Below are 18,616 nucleotides of genomic sequence, written 5' to 3' on the forward strand. Positions count from 1 at the left end.
AATCAGAATGCCTTCATTAGTCCCACAGAGGGGACATTTATATTGTTACAGCAAAGTAAAGAGGCAAAATAGCAAAATAAGTGGCACGCATAAAATATTAGAGATAGCAATGACACAAATTACAATTTACAAAAGTACCCATCCAGGTGGACAACAATAAGTACAGTAACAGCAGCCTGTCACTGAAGGAGCTGCACAGTGTTTGTGTAATTTGTACAGCATACCATGCCAGAATATGACATGACCCCTGGTTTGCAGCGAAGATATCTGATTGAACACACATCATTTAGCAATATATAGCATTAGGCACGCACCACCATACAGTATAGGCAGATGTAACGTGAACCTTGGGCCTGGAGTCTCGGGCAGTTGCCTACTTTGCCAAGTTAGGGACCAAGCAATATGCACCGTATAAGCACAGCATTTGTTCAATGAATATTAAACCAGATGTACAATTAAAAAGGCTATTAACTGGATGAGCTGTGAAACAGCATACTGTATGCACTCAATGGTAAGCCCTTTGAGAAATTCAGGTAACACTAACTGCTGTACAGATAATTTTCAATTTTTCTGTCATGTCTGATAATTGATTTCTTTCACAGCTGTTTACACTTCTCACCCCAGATGTGATTTACCCACTGGGACAAATGCTGAAGTGAAAATGTGCATGATTCAGGGTCTTTAACATCTGTTTTGGGAGACATTTGGCAGGTTATTATGGCGCTCTCAATCTGTTCGACACACTATGCAAATCATTTTGCTGGCATATAATTGTCCTGCAACAAAAGAAAACTGTCAGCAATACCAAAACAGCCATTGTTAAGACCAAATATGAGTTTCCTAAATAGCCAACAAATGCCTTTATGGCTCATTAAGAACAAAGATATAGGTCCTTTAGAATCACAAAGGCCATAAAGTGTACTTGGATTATATTTTAAGATGTTCTTGTCAAATGAGCACTCCACTTCCAGGGTGCTACTTAGCCTGTGAACACAGTAGTATAATGTCCCTCGTGGCTTTTAAGGAGCTCTCCAAATCTGAGAAATTATGAACAGGGTTTTTTTGCACTTATAGTGGGATGTAGCCAAGCCCATTTACTCATGTACTGTACTTTAGTACAACAGTAAGGTAATTGTACTTTACTACTTTTACATAATGCTACTTGATGCTTTTACTCCACTACATTTTGTAGGCACAATTTATTTTTACTTCAATACATTTATTTTACAGATTTAATTACTAACCCTACCATCTTGAATCAAAAACAACTATGCTTAAGTTTAAAATATTCAAACCGAGGAATAGAATACACTAGGACACCAGAGAAAGTTATGAAATCATTTATTCCCAGCACATGTGGTTGTGTACATCTCCAGCATACGATACTGTGCACATGAGAAGCATCATCATTGACATTAGGCTGTACATGAACAGTGGTCACCTCTCCTGCTCACTCTCACACACACACTCAGTCACACAGACAGAAAGGGGACCAAAACTGCTCACCAGAGGTTTTCCTGACTTGGTAACACATCTGCTCTGTTTCTGAACACAGTTTACTGTGCTGTGGTACTTGTGTCCTTGTAAACACCACAAGAGCTACAGTCCTGGCTCTGGCGCACGGTTAGACAAAAACACAGATGCTTGACATTCTTCTTTTTTTTTGTTCTCCTTCTTATAGGCAGGTAAGAAACGGGTGTGGCTGTTGGACTACTGACTACACATCGAGCTTGAGTTTATTAATTTCTCAGTGCAGACTTGGTCTCTAATATGGAAAAACAAGGAGGTGTTCCACTCAACAAGGACCGAATTAACCCTCCCACCCTCCTTTCCCCGTCTTCAACATGCTCTTTTACTAAACAGCAAGCTAAACACAGTTTCATCATACCAACAGGAAAAAGTTTATGACAACTACCGACAATTCAGTTATCTTTGCAAGAACTAAAAAAATGATACACATGCACACACGCACATTCTGACACTAAGAGGCGTGCAAACGGTATGAACTTCCAACACGGCCGGCGACTGTGTACCAAAATTAAAATGGGGTCAACTAAACCAACGGCGACTAGGAGGACCGTGTGAAATGTAATGTCACTAAGGGCACGCGTGACTGAAAACACTTTTTTTAGGATTTGTAGAGGACTGTTGTGGTGGGTTGCTTCTCACTAAGCAGACCCTCGAATGAAGGGTTTATTACTATGAATACAAAAGTGCCTCTGATGACCAGGATGTAGAGCCAATGAGGCTTTTCAAAATAACTACATGACTAAAAATCTGAAACCCGTTTGGTCCACATTATAGAAGTTGTTGGATTGGTGTTAATGCTCCACATGTCAATCTTCTATTTCAGCATATTATGGCCAAAATCCCAACAGGCGTTACCCGCACTCCTCCTAACCAGTGTTTTTAAAGTCAGCACAGAAAGCAGAGGAGACGAGGTGCACCTGCACTGTGTTTGTGAAAGTGAGCAAAAGGTAGAGCTAAAAAAAGCCAATATGGCACCGGATCCATAAATAAAGCATTAACTAAAAACGGTAAAAGCGCAGGCCGAGCTGGACGTACATGAAGAGAGTCGAGCCGAGTGTGACGTCAACACAGAGATATGGCTGGAGGTCTAAAATCACAAAAGGATTACTCTATGTGACAAGAGTTTATCCATATGACAAAGTCCAAGAAACATGACAAAAAAATAGGTTTGGTGTCAACGTCCACAGGTGACGCCAATATTTCAGGGGTTCCCAAGCTCAGCTGATCAATAAATTGTTTATTAAGACAACCCCGTGGAGAATGTTAAACAAGCAGATTTTGGGATTCTCATTTAAGCAGGTTAGTACATTGAGATCGCATGCTGTTCAGCAGTACATGTTATCAAATACTGGCCTAGTGCTGGTTGTGCGCGTTGTGCAAGAGGGGCAACGAGCAATAAGAAAACTTTGCTTTCTTTCCTTCTCCCGCCAGCCAGATTGCTCTCTCCCCTCTCTGCTGAAGCCCCCCCTCCCTTTAGCCCGCAGAAACCATATAAAAAGACAAAAAATAAAATAATAAAATCAAAATACATACATCATTATCACCCCCCTCACCCTGTATCCCCTCAGTCTCTCGTCTTAACTAATCTCCTCAGTTAATAGTGTTTTCAATATGAAACAGTGGACACACCCATGTCAGATTCTAACATTTACATGGCTTTAAGCGCAGTCTGACTGCTTCCCAACGAGCGATTGTTTGGAGAGACCGGGAGGAAGTACGAGGAAAGAGTAGAGGCAGGCAGAGAGGGACAGAGGGAAGCTTCTGCTCCAAAACAGAGGGTGGAGTATTAGTGATGCCATCTGTCCTCTCCACTACTTCAGGATTAGATGGAGTCCTTCGCCCAATTCATCTGGAGAGGAAAGAATAAGTGCATTAAATTCTTTTCAAATAAGCAATCTATTAGGGCTTGTTACATACAGGCCCAATTATAATGAAGAGACAAGGCGAATGATGCATCATGAGCTCACCTTTGACAGTGCTGATCAAAAAACAGCTTTCGTCAGGCAAGTTGTAAACCATCTGGAAAAGACAAAAAAAAAAATTAGTAAAAATGTGGCTGATCATCAAATGTCCCCACCGCGGTATAAATGAATACATAGTGTTTACTTGTGTGAGTGGTGACTGACAGAGTTAGGAGAGGCTATCATAAAAGCAGGAGCAATAAAGTAGACTGACAGTGTGTGCGTGTGTGTGTGTGTGTGTGTGTGTGTGTGTGTGAATGACATGCAAATATTTTATCTCTGTCTCTGTACAGAACCTCCTATCGTAGTCCTGCCATTTACTCTTGCTAATCTAGTACGTTGCCCCTTCTAATTTGTATCTATGTTTTTAGTAGACTTTTTAAAAAAAACGATTTGCCTTCATTGGATTTCAGCATGTTGAGGGCCAACCATGGCTTTTATTGCAAGTTTAAGAAAACATTCACAGGAAGTGCAGTTCAATTATATCATGTCATTATATTTGCATCATTTGCAGTTTGGCATAGATAGCAGCTGCACGAAATGCATCTCAAAAGCTGAGCTAGCAGGGTGTCGATAAGTATCCATCCATGTTTTGAGTGTATCCCAGAGTTTCGATTTTTTTTATTAAAACATCCCTCTTGATAAAGAGCTCTGTACAGCTGAGAGTGGTACTCTACGTTTTATAAAGTGCTATTGGAGAGGAACAGTTAGTGTGTGTGAGTGTGTGTGTGTGTGTGTGTGTGTGTGTGTGTGTGTGTGTGTGTGTGTGTGTGTGTGTGTGTGTGTGTGTGTGTGTGTGTGTGTGTGTGTGTGTGTGTGTGTGTGTGTGTGTGTGCATGCATACCTGGTCACTGAGCAGGATGTGTATGCCTGTAGGACCCTGTCTGTACACCTGGTTGATGGTTCCCAGTGGAAGGCTGCACACACACGCCATCTTGCGGATCAGTTCTGCAGCTGTGAGCTCCTCTAGATACAGAGCATGATAAACTGTACAGAAACAGAGCAGATAAAGACAACATGTTAATAATATTCACACACTGCAACACTCCATAGACTAATACTATCAGCTGCAATGACTAGTTTGATAAACAATAGTTAAAGTAAAAGTTTTTTTTTTTTAAATGCTGTTTTCATCCTCAAATGTGGACATTTCCTGCTTTTCTGTGTTTGGATTGAAAATACATCATTTTAGGCTTGGATAAACATTTTGTACTATTTTCTGAGATTTTTTTTAGACAATTCCTCAAGGAAATCACAAGCAGATTGTAAATATTGGAAAGGATCTATGCCCTACGTAAAGGAGTGTTACACTGCAGTCAAACACAGGGCTTGTTTACCGTGTAAACTAGATGAAATGCTGTGATCTCCATTTTCATTGGTTGCATGTCTCTCCAGTAGGGGGCTCTCCTGGGGAGACTCCTGACAGACGTACACTGTCAACCTGGGACGCACTGACCTACACACACACATCATAATTTATGCAATGAAACACAGTGACAACTTCATAATGGTCATAGAAGTGTACACAAGAACAACAACCGACACACACTTAATTACACACCTGGATTTAAGTGCATTGAAGAGTCTGATCCCATCTGCTGGCCCACAAATCTGGACCAGGTCGTCCCGGGTTAGCTTCAACAAATCAGAACCTGAGCAACAAGTAAGAGGAGCGGTCACTTCCCTGCAGCTGATACAACATCACACACATGCTTTGGTGTTTTTTGACAGAGTGTGTACTGTGTACCTGAGAAGTGTGAGAAGAGCCGTGTGTAGGAGTTGAAGCGATTTTTCAGCAGCCACTTCTGTGCGTCCTGTATGGAGGCGGTGGGGCTCAACTGCTGCAGGAGGAGGAGGACCACACACACACACACACACACACACACACACACACACACACACACACACACACACACACACACACACACACACACACACACACACACACACACACACACACACACACACACACACACACACACACACACACACACACTATTTACCACACTAATTCAGACCCACTAAGATATAATACGGTACAGTACAGTTTATAATGTTTGACTTTTATAGGGATACTACATTCTACAGTGAATGTATTTTTATTATTATTTACCTTTTCCACCAATTCAAACAGTTGAGTAGGGTGGAGAATAACCTCCGAGTTGCCATGGCTACCAGGGTCTGCCTGGTGATTGGGTGAGGACGATTCACTAGAACACAAGAAACTACAATTAATGGCACCAACCCACTACACGGCTTCAGATTGCTGCACTGATCACACAGAAAGAGAGAGAGAGAGAGAGAGAGAGAGAGAGAGATGAGTGTAAAAAAACTCCTGCAATATTTGTTTTTCCCTTTATGAATTACTAATACAGACTACTGTGGCCTGCTGTCATTTCCTCTCACACAGGTGCAGATATTAAATGACTGTTTGCTCTAGGGTGTGGTCTTCGTTCAAGTGCAACTTTTTGGCCAAGACACAGGAAACATGAGGCTATGCGTCAGCCAGCTCCATCGAAATGAGTTAATTGATGTTGGTTTGGTGTGTCAGGGCCTTTATAACGAGGTAACTTGGAGTCTTGTGGTTTGACAAGAAAAATAGTGGGATTCAAAAGAACGCATCATTGGAGATTTCTTACTTTATCAGATCCTTTAAAAAAAAAAGATCATAACAAGTGAGCGCCAATTTGCCAATCTGGAGCTTTTGACAGCAAATGAAAAATCTGGGCTTAACTGTGTGGTGTGAACTCATTAAACGGCTACGCACAAACATACACTTACCTGTCTGGTACTGAGGACGTTGTGTAGGTGGACAGTGGGGTGGAGGTGAAGGAGGGAGTAGCTGCCTGGTTGGGGCTGACGTAGGCATTGTCTGGCCACGGGGAGCACTGAGAGGAGACAGATGTATTTAAATACACAATTAATCTCACTTACTGGGTTCATTAACACTGCAAGCCAACTCTAAATATCCCAAAAGAAAAAAGGCATAAAGGTTGAGGAAAAGTCAAGGGTGGATAGGGAATTTAGCTTTGCACCATCTCCACCCCGCCTACTAATGTCAAATACATGGCATTAAAACATCTCCTTCCCTGCAGCTGGTCTACACGCTCCAGACTACAGCCATGTGTCTACAGGGGGGCCGACTGATGGAGTGATGGGGAGGAGGAGAGGGGAGCAGGGTGCTTACACTGCCTCTCTTGGCCAAGGAGTCGCCACAGTCAGCGGGAAGTGTCCGCTTGCTGGACTTTTTCAGCTCGTGGTCACCCGCATCCTCTATGATGGGCTCAAGCCTCGTCTACGTACAGACACACAGCAGAGGTTAGCCAGCCGGCGACCAACACACAAACACAACCAATAACCTGAGGGAAGTCTTAGTGTGACAAACAAGTGTAGAAAAAGTTAAATGACTGCTTTCTACCCCCCAATAAAAGCTGTGATAACACATCTGAGACACAGAAAACCTTATGTTTAAAGTAAAAATCTAGTGTTTTGATGTGGGGCTGAATGAGGCAATTATACATGGACAGGAGTAAGGGCACAGGATCAATGTGCAATAATGGAGCAGTAACCAAATATATTTTAACCACTTTCAAATAATCAGTTTTAGGGTATACTTGCTGTCAGACGGAGACATGTCTTTCCTTTGCTCTTTCTTAAGCCGCCAGACTTCATTGAGAAAAACTGTGATTTTACTTTACAGAACACAGAGGTTGCTGGTTGACCGCTGTCCTTCGCTTATTTCTGATTCACCAAAGTCACATAAACTAAGAAACCGGTTGAGGCAGCGGTGTGTTCTGCAAATTAAAAATAACCCTTTTTCTCAATGGAGTCTGGTGGCTTTGAAAAGAGGAAACATAACAGCTTTCTCGTCTGAAAATGATGTTTCGTGGCAAGGCAGTTAAAATATTTTGAAAAGAACATACACTTAAAACGTAATACTTTGAAGGTGGCTAAAGTCTGTTTAACTGCTGTCCCCGTTCAGTACATTTCTCAGCCTCCATTTCCATACTCCCGTTTGCTTCTCTAAACTGGGCTCTCACCTTCATCTATAAGTACCTCATACAACCCAATCAAAAGGAACCTTGTTTTGTATATTTTAAGCCATTTCTACAAACTATGCAGAGTTTTTCTTTATTCTGAGTGTGTGTCACCTCATCTGACAAAAGACCAACTTTTAACATGATATGAAGGAGTGTGTGTTTAAACGGTCTTCTACAAACTAAATTAGATCATGAGACGAGATGCGTCAGGATCCAGGTGGCTGAACACCTCAGCTAAACACTTAACAGTACTTGGGGAAACCCTGTTGTGCATTTTAACATAACTGCCAAAACCACTTTCTAAAGCATACCAGATGCAGTGATGTCATCCCAGCGACCATTAACAGATTTATCCTCAAGTATTCAAATACGTGAGGAGACTTGGAACCTCCGGAGAGAGGTAATCCATCACACCTGTCACTTTGACTGTTCTGTCAAGATGTATCATCATCATCATCATCACATTGTGGTGCATTGCGGGTCAAGAGCAGGTTGCTGTGGTGGTTTATTAATGTTTATCACGAGCAGAATTTTAATTCAGGAGATACAAGGGGTACATTTAAGCTGGATCTTATGAATTTAGTAGTATTTTTTTGCATAAAATAACTGCTGTTTGGTTGTTCATAAATCTCAAGCATCCAGAACATGATTGAGAAAATGGTTGGCAGTGATGTAGAGCACCCTTTACCTCAAATTTAGCCACACAGTAGGCCACTCTGCAGAAACACATTTCTACATGGATAACCCCCCCCCCAAATAAAAGCTGAAACTGGGCACTTGCTAGTACTTAATTTGCACTAAAGCCAGATATTTGTTTTAGGCCTGACTGTCCATAGCACTGACCTCTGACAGGATAGTGGTATCATAAGAAGACTGGTACTTCTCCTTCTCATGGGGTGAGCGTTTCTCCATCTTCTCCCTGTCCGTCTTTTGCTTACGGTCCGCCCCCTTTGGCTAAAAAGGAAGCAGAAAAGATCAGAAAAAAGGAGCGATATTTGATTTGCTGTAATCACCTGTTCCCAGGTGATGTACAAATGCCCCCCCCCCCCCCCCATAAGAAAATGAGTGTGTACCTTAAAGACTTTGATTTGGCAGGAGGCAGAGTGGAGGTGCTCAATGTACTCTCCCCCCTCTCCCTGGGCGAACGTGTCAAACTGGATCCGGAAGGGGACGCCTTTCTCTCCCCCGTGCTTCCTGGGAGTGAACTCTGTGCTGATGCAGTGCACCTGCAGCACAAACATGTGATTGATGTGGAAGTGTAGAGGCAACAGATGGGACAAAAGACAGCTAAAAGTGTGAGTGTTTGTGTGGTTTGTATGAGACACGACGCGAGGGTGTGTTACCTGCACAAAAACAGAAGCTCTCTTGTTCAAGTCCCACAGGAACTCTGCCGCGTTGAGCTGGGAGGGGTGAGTCTTCGGCTCCACAATGCCCACTGACATGGGGATATCTGTCTCACACACAGAAACACAGATATTTGACCCCCGAATCACACACACACACAGATTGGACGGTTTGAGTAAACATTTCACGCCAGGCTTCATTACCGATGTCAAGGAGACGGTCGCCTGGACGATTCCACTTCCAGCCCTCCAGCTGCTGGTGCTCGGTGTACTGCAGCCGGCGGTCATGAAACACCACTCGCACTATGCTCTGCACGCACACACAGCAAGTTAGATATGAAGAGAATCTAACGTGAGGATTAAATATTTTTCCCCCTCTAGCTGCAATGACCCTCTCACCTTCACCATCTTGTTGTTGATCTCAGGTAACTCGTCCTGCTTCCTGTTGTCCAACATACGCACCTCGTAAGACTGGCCTGAGAGAGAGAGAGAGAGAGAGAGAGAGAGAGAGAGAGAGAGAGAGAGAGAGAGAGAGAGAGGAACAGATTATCAGAAGAAATAAAATAACACATGATGGGTAGGGTCAGAAACATTGGATCTTCTTCAACTATTTAATGTCCTTATTGTCTCCGTAAAGTGTTATGCTCATTTGATGTTGCGTTGCTCAGCGAAAGCAGCCTTTATTGTAGCGCTTGAGACTATGGCTAATTCAATTTTCCCTCTTTCCCCTCACATCTTGACATGCTTTAGTGTTATTATTCTTGTTTTATTAAGTGACAGTAAAATGCAAAAAAAAGTTGTTGTTTCAATGTGTTTTGAAAATAGAAGAGCGGTGGAGTTGATGACTTATCACTGCTTGCATCTGTTTTAGTATCCTTTCAATTGTAGAGCAGCAGGTGTTCATTGCACCATCTGACATATCTGGTGTTCCGACAAAATAAATACTAACAATAACTCGAAGTTTGCACTAAAAAAGGTAAGAAAAAATATAAACACCCATGTTGCTAAGCTTTCATTGTTGAAATACCATCAAGGTTTTGAAGAGAAAACATGTCATCAGAAGTATTTTATATTTTCACACAATCTCAATGCTAAATGCTGGAACCACTGAATTACTCCCCTCTGCCTTAGATCTTGACTACACGATAAATTGTCATAGTGGGCACTTAGCCCACAACATGCTTATTGATTATTTCCCAGTGAGAAACATCATGACCTAAAGCCATGGATGACCAGAGCATCTTTAAAAACAGCCTATTCTGCAGTTAATACATTTTTTTTGCATCAGCAAACAATAGACCTAGAGTTGCAATTTAGCTACCCGAGCAATTCGGTGTCATTCCATATATGGAAAATCAATTTGTATATGAATTCTGAAAAATCCATGAAAGCTGGGCACAATAATTGACAGCTTTTGTCTTGCAGTAAAGCAGAGAGAAACTCTTTAGGGAACTTTGGGATGTTAGCCTTTGCAGAACATTTACATGCGCAAAAACCTATATAACACAGTACAGGAAGGAAAGCCAAAATGGGTTGATTTAAAAAGGCTTGACTAGTTGTATTGTGTGTCTCACCTTGGTTCAGGTATGTGAGCGTCTCGTCGTGCAGCTTGATGGCAGGCGAGGTGGCGGCGCACAGCACATACTGGAATGGGGGGTTTTTGGTTTCGCTTTCAGGAGGAAGGCTGGAGTCCTCCTGCTTGAAGATGGGCAGAGCCAGCACATCGCTGAGAAAGAGAGAAAACACAAGAGAAACCAACAGGAAGTCAGCACAGATAATATGCGAGAGAAAACCATCAAGAAAGAAAGCAGCTTTAAAGTTTCCATGAGCCGTTTTATTTGGCCTTCAGAAGTTTTGTTAATTGGCTTCAAACATTCATTTAAAGTTCTACGCTGTTTTAAACTTCAATGGCATGAAAACATACACAATAACTGTGACCAACAAAGCAAAGCATGCCTTTATTCCTCCGGTTTCCCCACTTTTGAAATGATCTCTAAAACACATAAGCTAAGTTTCTAAACGGTTGCATGCTCCACTTTTGGTGAGACAATACTTCCTCAGTGTGGAATTATTAACTGGTTTGGCTTACTTTAGAACGGGTGACGAAGGCTCTCCATTGATCAAACGGCTCTTATTATATATGCATGAGACCGCGGGAGCATGATAAATGAACAAAAACACCCAGAGATAGCCTGAGCTGCTGACACACACTATCTCTCACACTTGGCAGACACTCCAGACAACCAACCGTCCTCGGCTCACCCTGACAAATGCTGCAACCGTGTCAACCGGTGCACAGCGAACTGTCTGCGACCGTGCACTGGTCCTATCCAAGCTAAGAGATTCAGACCATGGCATCTCATTACCTTGAAAACCTTTTTGGCAAGTCACTGTGCCGCCCTAGACCGAGGCACAACAACATGACATTCCTGCAGCCCCTTCCTCCCAAAAACAACACCTTAAAAAAAAACCCGCCACCTGCTAGATTATGAAGTCTCAAATCACTTCTCTCTAGGGCTGCACGATTTTAAAAGAATTAACTATTTTTGTTGCACCCAATATAGCATGTTAAGATTAAGGAGGGAATTATCTTTACTGCATGATCAATCTCATCATCATTGTAAAAAAAAGATCATGGTGTGAGTTTTTGTGAAGTCCGTCGAACATTATTTGTAGTCAGGGATATTGCTGCAGCTCCATGATACTTAATTCAAATTATATTATGTTGTAATACATATGTAGCCTTTAACAATTAACGTGCATCCTGCAATTTGCATATTAAACTAGTCCATTTTGCAATTTGGATCGAAGTTCTTATATCTCTTAATCTCTTGCAGCTATCTGTGTTTTCTCTGCAGTGGGTGCCCTGTCAGAGCCACCCTGGGTGCCACGGCCCTGCTGCCCAGGAAAATTACATCTGCTTCCTGAAATGTGAGGAGCTGGTCCCCCTAAAACACATCGAGACATTCTGTTCCTACCAGCTGCTGACTCCAAACATGCAACCCAGCCCAATACCACACTGCTGGACCAGCTGACACCACACACAAGCTATGTTTTCACTAACTCGCTTACATGCAACACATCACCCGAGTATTGGTAAACCTGCTTACACTCATAAGAGACTGACCCTCACTTAAGTCACTCAGATAAATGCAGGCTAAAAACGCAGATGGCCGAGGAATCAGCTGATAAGAAACACGAGGGTCCTGGGAGTTTCTTGCTGTAGTCACATATGTGTCATCACCTCCCGTAAACTATATTGTACAGTACAGATGTAGAGATACTAATCAAATGTGTGACACAAGTCATAAAGAGGAACTTAAGAGGGCTACATGTATTTAATTTGGGCATAGTGACAAATGCTGTGTGGCTACTAGAGCTGGGAATAAAGTTAAAAATGTTCATTTTCACCGTCAATGGTAATATCATAACAACCTTTTTCCAGTAAGATAGTTACGTAATATAAACAAGGATTTTAAATTGAAATTTGAGCATCTAAAAATCAACTGACAGAGTTTGTTTCTGAGGAAGATTGTGGGAACAAATTAAAAGCTTTAAAGCAGCAAAAAAACGTAACCATTAATCTTTTGATGAGTTTGTTTTGTTCAATGTTAAAGAATCTACATATAAAATCAGGAAGCTGTTGTTATAGACGTATCCTAAAGGAAACCAATCGTATTTAACCTCTTGCATTATGCAGTTTGGCATATTGTATTAGCAGTTAGAAAAGCCAACAGAGCAACCCAACTGAAATGTGATAACCATAGATCACCTAGTGCGGCTTAAACTATTACTGTAGATGGAAATAAATCAAGAAAAATACCTCCTTTCATTTCCAAAATTGGAGTCAGGTGCTTCTTAAGATATATGAGAAAGGAATAAGTGCTGAAGCTCCTGCCACTTATACCTCCAAGTCAAATAACTCCTGTAGAGCTTTCCTTAATAACAATATTGAAATGACTCCCATCTCCTTGTGCATAATCCACAACCTTTTGTTTCCACGTCACTAGAAACAACGCTATAGACATTTTCTGATAACTATACCACTAGTCTGAGGGGCCACAACCACAGTCTATGGCCAAAACAAGCCCTTCCTGCAGACTTCCTCTGTGTTATCTTACACGCAGTTTATGTCTCTTTTGACAATAGCATTAACTTATATAATGTCCCTCAAAGTATACCACCTTTGCTTTGCTTAGGTTTAGAGAAATTAATATTTGGCCCTGATCCTGGCACCCTGCAATGACTGCCCTACTCTAAATCCCAAAACAAAGAGAAGCCACAGTACAAAGGGGAGAACACACACTGATATGGGGGGTGTAAATGTTAACACTTCCGAAAGGCAGGTTGTATTTCGTCGACACAATACTGTGTTAGGTAGCCGGGGAAAGGCACGTTGTCTCCGGTGTCTAACCTCATGCTGTAGGCTCCAGCCCCCAGCTCCTGTCCGATGCCGGACAGGCTGGCATCGAAGTCGTGCACCAGCCCCGACTCGATGGATGCGTCGTCCATCTTCAGCACCCAGGCCATCGGCCCCAGCTCCTTGTCCTCGGCTTCTACTCGGAGGGACGCCAGCTTGCTTCAGGTACGAGAGGTCGGCTAGCGAAGAAGCTGGCTGTGCAGCTACAGGGACACCGTGAGAGGAAAGTTATGCTGCTAGCCCGTTAGCCGCTCCTTGGCAGGCTGGGCAGGCGGTAGCTTTCCACAGAGACTGGGTGTATCGCCATATCTCCACTCGGGTTATTTTTTCTCTCTTTCGTCACAAAACACGGTGCTCCACGACCGTCTGAAGGTAACAATAAGTTAGAGTTCACTCAGCTAGCGAATGTTAGTCGTGACTGAAGATGCGAGCTGGTTGTCAGCATGCTAACGTTAGCTAACAGCTAGCGAGCTCTACAATGGTAACTAAAGCAAGCTAGCATGAATCCAGCAGCCCCGTTGTTACGCTAAAGTCTTAAAGCAGGCTAATTATGATTTGCCCAACACAATGCAACAGGCAGAGGATACTTTTGAGTTTAGTCCACACGCCGCATCCCACGCAGCGTCCGCACAGCTGTTGCTACCAGGCTAACTAGCATCAACTTGACTTGCTTTGAATCGACCGTTGATGTCCGGTGATCCTAGGAAGAGCAGCTCTCCTCTGGCGCTTCCTGTACCATCCCAACCCGCTCTACTCTTCTCATCGCGGTGCAGGAACAACCGCTAAGGCTCCCGCTTCCTGAGACGCAGTCCTTTAACCATCCAAAGTGCAGCGTTTGACACAAAACCAGGCATCAACATGGCTCCCCTCAGCATACGGACCGTCGCTCTGTGAAGCCTGCAGCGCTGCCACCGACAGCTTCAGGAAGGATGCCAACAGCCAATCAGAGACCGCAGTCTGTGCCCAGCGCATGGGGGTTAGCCAATCAGCGGCCTCCAAACTTCCGTCATTGTGTCCAACTGTACTCTCTGCCGCCTCCCACAAATTAAATGAAAGCGTCTATAAAGTCATAACTGTCAACAAAGATACAGACTTTAATAGTGTGAACATTTGCCACCCTGCATGACACAGAGAAATATATAGAATGCACGCACACAGTAACAGAACTAATTTGTTCGCAAGTCAAAAGAAGCAAAAACCAGTTATTCTTTAACTTTTCTATAACTATAACTCTTCCGCCAGTGTGAAGTAAATACAACATCCTGTGAGTCATTATAAGGACACACCGTGCCAAAAATAATAACTTGATATCCCTATTTCACTCATCATTTTGTGAAATATTCTTGTTCTTTTGAATTACTAAGTAGTTCTACTAATTGCAATACTTTAATTTAGTATTTAAGTATATTTTGAGATAAAATGTCTTTCTCTTGAGATATCATCATTGTATTGACACAATAAGTCATATTTTTGAAATTATTTTTGAAAGGGTTTGTCATTATAATAAAGGACGTTTGCATTTTTTATAATGTAAAGGCTAAGTTTTCACCTTGTTTTTAATTTGACCGGTGGAAATGACTTCATTAACAGAGATCTCAGACATGCCTGGGACCATAAACAAAATAAACACTGTTGTCCGTACCTTGTGTAGCTGCTGCCGTCGAGTCTCTGCACTGGGGCTCGGAAGTTTTCAGTGTAGTGCTGCCAGAACAACATCGTGTCTGTCCCACAAACAGCTGTCGTTTCACTCCAAATAAACACTCAGCCCGGTGCCGAGGAGGTCCAGACAGCAGCTCATGTCTGTCTCATGTCCTCGTTGAATAATCTGCTCCCTAGAAGTCTGTTGCATGCATCCGGTATTGTCTAGTCAATAATTATCCTCCGGTCGGACCCTGGCCGTCGGTTAAGTCTCTGGGTGGCAACGTTTTTTTTTTTCAGGGCAGGGTACAAGTGCTATTTTGGCCCATGTGAGGGAAGACCCGCCTTAAGATGTCTTAACTGTCCCTCTGACAATTCAGGACATGGACATCACACAGCATTCAGACACAGTCAAAACAAAGTTGGCCAACAATCTACCTGCAGAGTGACTCATTTCAGTAACGCATTATAACATAGATCATATTATTGGATTGTTATTACTGTTAATTTAATAACTAACATGTTTTGTTGTTGAAGCTGGTCTAAGTGGAGGTAATATACTTTAAATATTGGGTAGTGCATTTTTATTTTGCAATGCAGCCTCTTTCTGAAGCTTGCTTGCCACCTTCGCACACATCATCACATATGTATTTATCTATCTATTTATTTATTCTTGATAAAGCCAAAACCTTACATTGTTCTCTAGTTACTAAGGCTACTAGCTGCATTCTGGTTTTTATGTTAATATGTTTAAATGTCTCCGGTTTGCATGTTGTATGTGTTACTGTTTACACTTTGTAATAGCAAACAATGCACAACCAAGCCAGACACATTTCTGCGTGTTGCATTCAACCGGGTAAATATTTAAATATTTTCCATTATATTGTTTTATTTCTTCCTGTAATATACTGAAGTAAAGATATAAAGTCAAATAAAAAGCACATTTTCAAAGTAGAAATATCGTTAAACTGTATTTAGGGAACATTTTTAGCACATTAACTGCATGTCCTTGGCACTTACTGCAGGCTGTTTCTGTATCAGAGATCCTCATTAGCTAAATGTACAGCCCAGAGCACACATGCAATTCAGCACTTCTCAAATAGCTATGTTGCATAAGTCATGTGTGTTGCGTTTTACACCATGTAAACGATGGGTCTGTCTACTTTATTACCCATTTGCACATCCGGCAGAATTTGAAAAGATGGGCATTTTCACTTATTTTTGGAATTTTATAGACCGAATGATTCAGAATTAATAAAAAATGAACCACTTGTGATCCCTCATCACATATTAGTTTCATTTGAAGGATTTTTAGATGCCCTAAGAGGAATAGTATTTAGAAGACCTCTAAAATAATGCACAATTCCATCCAAGACTTTTATTTTTCTTTCAAAGATATCCCTTTTATCATCAGCTTTGATGTTACAGAACACTTATTCCAAAAAGGGCAGAGGCATTGTTGCAGTTTTGAGCGTTTCTGGAGTAACTAATGATACATGTTTTACATTTTAGAATCTCTTAATTTAAAGGTACAATTTGGGGATGGTTTACCACTACTGATGCTGGGTCAGTAAGACAAAGAAGAATAGTTTATATAATAATAGTTTTCAGTCTTTAGTGTTGCGAACAGTCAACATGGTTGGTAAATCCCTTGAGCTGTAAACATTTCTATCCACCTGTCATCCCGGGACTTTTTTCCACTGCAAAAAAACACAAAAAAAGGGACAAGCTTATCATGATCTGTACAAGTTCTTTATTGTAATGTAAGCACAGCTTTGTAAATGTACAGAGGAAACACAACAGTGAAAACTAGAATGTTACAAGAAGAGCAGGGAAAGAAAGACACGATGAAGAGGAGGAGAGAAAAGGGTGACATGACAATAATTTTTTCAGAGCTGTAAATAATTAATTTCTACAGATTTCTCAGCAGAGAAAAAATAAATGTGAGTTCGAAAGAGAGACTACGGGTAGAGCAACAAAGAGGTAACACAAAAAACGATGGGCACAGGTGCGCACCCCCCCGGGTACATTTCTAAATGACACAGTTAATGGATATTTAATTTGAATATCATATATAGATACATATCCACTATGTGATAATAAGCCATGTCCTGTCATACTTCATGTAGTAAGCACCCGTTTCCCCCCCCCATGTCGCCCAGAAGTGGACCGATCCAAGATGAGCTGGGAGAAATGGAGACCATGAATTTTTCTGAAAGGGGTGGACATTGTTCACATTAATTTAAAACATCAGCCACGCTTTTCTGACTGACCTTCAATAAAACCTTTTTAAATGTAGTCTCATGCATAGCCAAGCACATTACACCTTCTACAATTTGGAATCTGTTCTGTAGTCGCTGTGAGCAGGCCGTCCCGCTGTGACTTGCGTTAGTGCTGTGTGCGGTTGTTTGGTCGTACCTTTTAGGCTAAGCAGCACCTTTTTGAAAAAAGAGAAAGTGTATGTTTATGTGAAAACTCCGGACATTAAAAACCGCTGCAGTAAAACCTCATTGCGTAAAATAAATCAAAAAATATGACAATGTCAATTTACATTCCTGTCTATCTGGCCCCACTGTTCAATAAAGACACAAGACGGCGCCTTTGTCTCAGGCCTGCTCTATGAACCACACCCCCCCCTTTAAAAATGAGACGCACCACTTCCTGTTGACATTGACGTGTTATTCAGAGGGGACGCTGTGGTGCTCAGGATAGAGGACGGACATTTAGTGTCTTCATCCTTTGAGAGATTAGTGACAAACTTGGGTGGGACTGAATGTGTATTATCTGTTTGTGTGAGGGTTCAGTTCAGTCTGAGATCAGGGAGCATCCTCAGTGATGGTTGGGAGAACAACAACACTCCTCTTCTGCACCACAACTCCCATCTGGTAGAGGGAGAGGAAATGTACGTGGACTGTGTGCACCTGTGTGTGTGTGTGTGTGTGTGTGTGTGTGTGTGTGTGTGTGTGTGTGTGTGTGTGTGTGTGTGTGTGTGTGTCACTTTGCAAGTGTACGTGTGGATGTATGCGGTTGGCTCCTGTGAAATCTGTTAGGATGTGTGTTTGTTCTCGGCCTGTGTGGGTGTGAGCTCGTGAACTGATGTTTGTGTTTGGTGGGCAGAGCTGCAGTTCTGTGGTTGCCCTGTGGGAGGGCGGCGGGTCTCCTATAGGCAGTCAGACGGGGGCTCACCACCACTGGAGCCGGACTGGGCGCGCTTGATGTACAGATTCAACAGCTTCAGCTGCAGACAGAAGAACAGAGGAGGACAAAGATGTAAATGTGGTCAACCTCTAGGGTCAAACAACGTGCATTACTGATGGGAAAAACAAGCCATTTTTATTCCATTTATAAACACTAGAGACATTTTTGCAATGGGATAACAATAGCAATGAATTGGACCACACCCATCTTCGAACACAAGCCTTCATCTTTACATTAACTACAAATGTGTAAAGATGTCAAATTGAGCCAGGGGCGAATAATTTGGCCAGCCCCATCTTTACTCACACAGCCTTTTTGTCTATGATGTCAACTACACATCTTTCAAGTGTCCTGTTTGTGTTCTGCACTGTTGAGACGCTATGCCTTTGCACCCACATACCAACAGAAAAATAAACTCTGGTGTGTCTCGTTTGTTGTTTGTCTTGATTTGAATTGTAATGCTCTACTGCAGTTTCATTTCTTTCA

At 42.2% G+C, this 18,616-nt stretch overlaps 2 protein-coding genes across 48 annotated transcripts in view; both read right to left on the reverse strand.

The window, feature by feature from the left end:
* Window positions 1-1,324: 1,324 nt before the first annotated feature.
* On the reverse strand, window positions 1,325-15,206 carry ubp1 (upstream binding protein 1). 9 transcript variants are annotated; one of them, XM_079653025.1, is made up of 17 exons: window positions 14,937-15,206; window positions 13,289-14,367; window positions 10,449-10,600; window positions 9,274-9,350; window positions 9,079-9,184; window positions 8,875-8,981; window positions 8,605-8,757; window positions 8,375-8,485; window positions 6,679-6,786; window positions 6,273-6,379; window positions 5,605-5,716; window positions 5,239-5,329; window positions 5,053-5,143; window positions 4,829-4,947; window positions 4,336-4,478; window positions 3,498-3,549; window positions 1,325-3,379 (listed from the first exon to the last, which is right to left on the reverse strand). In XM_079653025.1, exons 2-17 carry the CDS (start codon window positions 13,402-13,404, stop codon window positions 3,342-3,344), a joined length of 1,683 nt encoding a protein of 560 aa, XP_079509151.1. In that variant the 5' UTR covers window positions 13,405-14,367; window positions 14,937-15,206; the 3' UTR covers window positions 1,325-3,341. The 9 variants fall into 9 exon arrangements, with proteins under 9 accessions (XP_079509151.1, XP_079509150.1, XP_079509157.1 ...); XM_079653024.1 differs by having other exon boundaries at window positions 5,239-5,332; window positions 13,289-14,322; window positions 14,937-15,205; XM_079653031.1 differs by having other exon boundaries at window positions 5,239-5,332; window positions 13,966-14,367; window positions 14,937-15,205.
* A 1,456-nt stretch (window positions 15,207-16,662) lies between these two features.
* The window catches only part of clasp2 (cytoplasmic linker associated protein 2), a 69,905-nt gene continuing 67,951 nt past the window's right edge, over window positions 16,663-18,616 (reverse strand). For all 39 annotated transcript variants that reach the window (XM_079653462.1, XM_079653484.1, XM_079653489.1 and 36 more), the window contains one exon: window positions 16,663-18,170. In XM_079653462.1, coding sequence (XP_079509588.1) covers window positions 18,093-18,170 — 78 coding nt within the window. In that variant the 3' untranslated portion in view covers window positions 16,663-18,092. The remainder of the gene's footprint in view (window positions 18,171-18,616) is intronic.

Source organism: Notothenia rossii, assembly GCF_949606895.1.
Source record: "Notothenia rossii genome assembly, chromosome: 10".
Taxonomy (NCBI): Eukaryota; Metazoa; Chordata; class Actinopteri; order Perciformes; family Nototheniidae; genus Notothenia; species Notothenia rossii.

Bases quoted from the DNA above. Each gene is read 5' to 3' on its own strand.
- ubp1 (XM_079653024.1), bottom strand. From the start codon at position 13,404: ATGGCCTGGGTGCTGAAGATGGACGACGCATCCATCGAGTCGGGGCTG. The intron at 6,380-6,678 runs GTAAGCACCCTG...GTCTCCTCTCAG, and splicing joins CCTTGGCCAAGAGAGGCAGT to TGCTCCCCGTGGCCAGACAA. The intron at 5,333-5,604 runs GTAAATAATAAT...CTCCTCCTGCAG, and splicing joins TGTTTGAATTGGTGGAAAAG to CAGTTGAGCCCCACCGCCTC.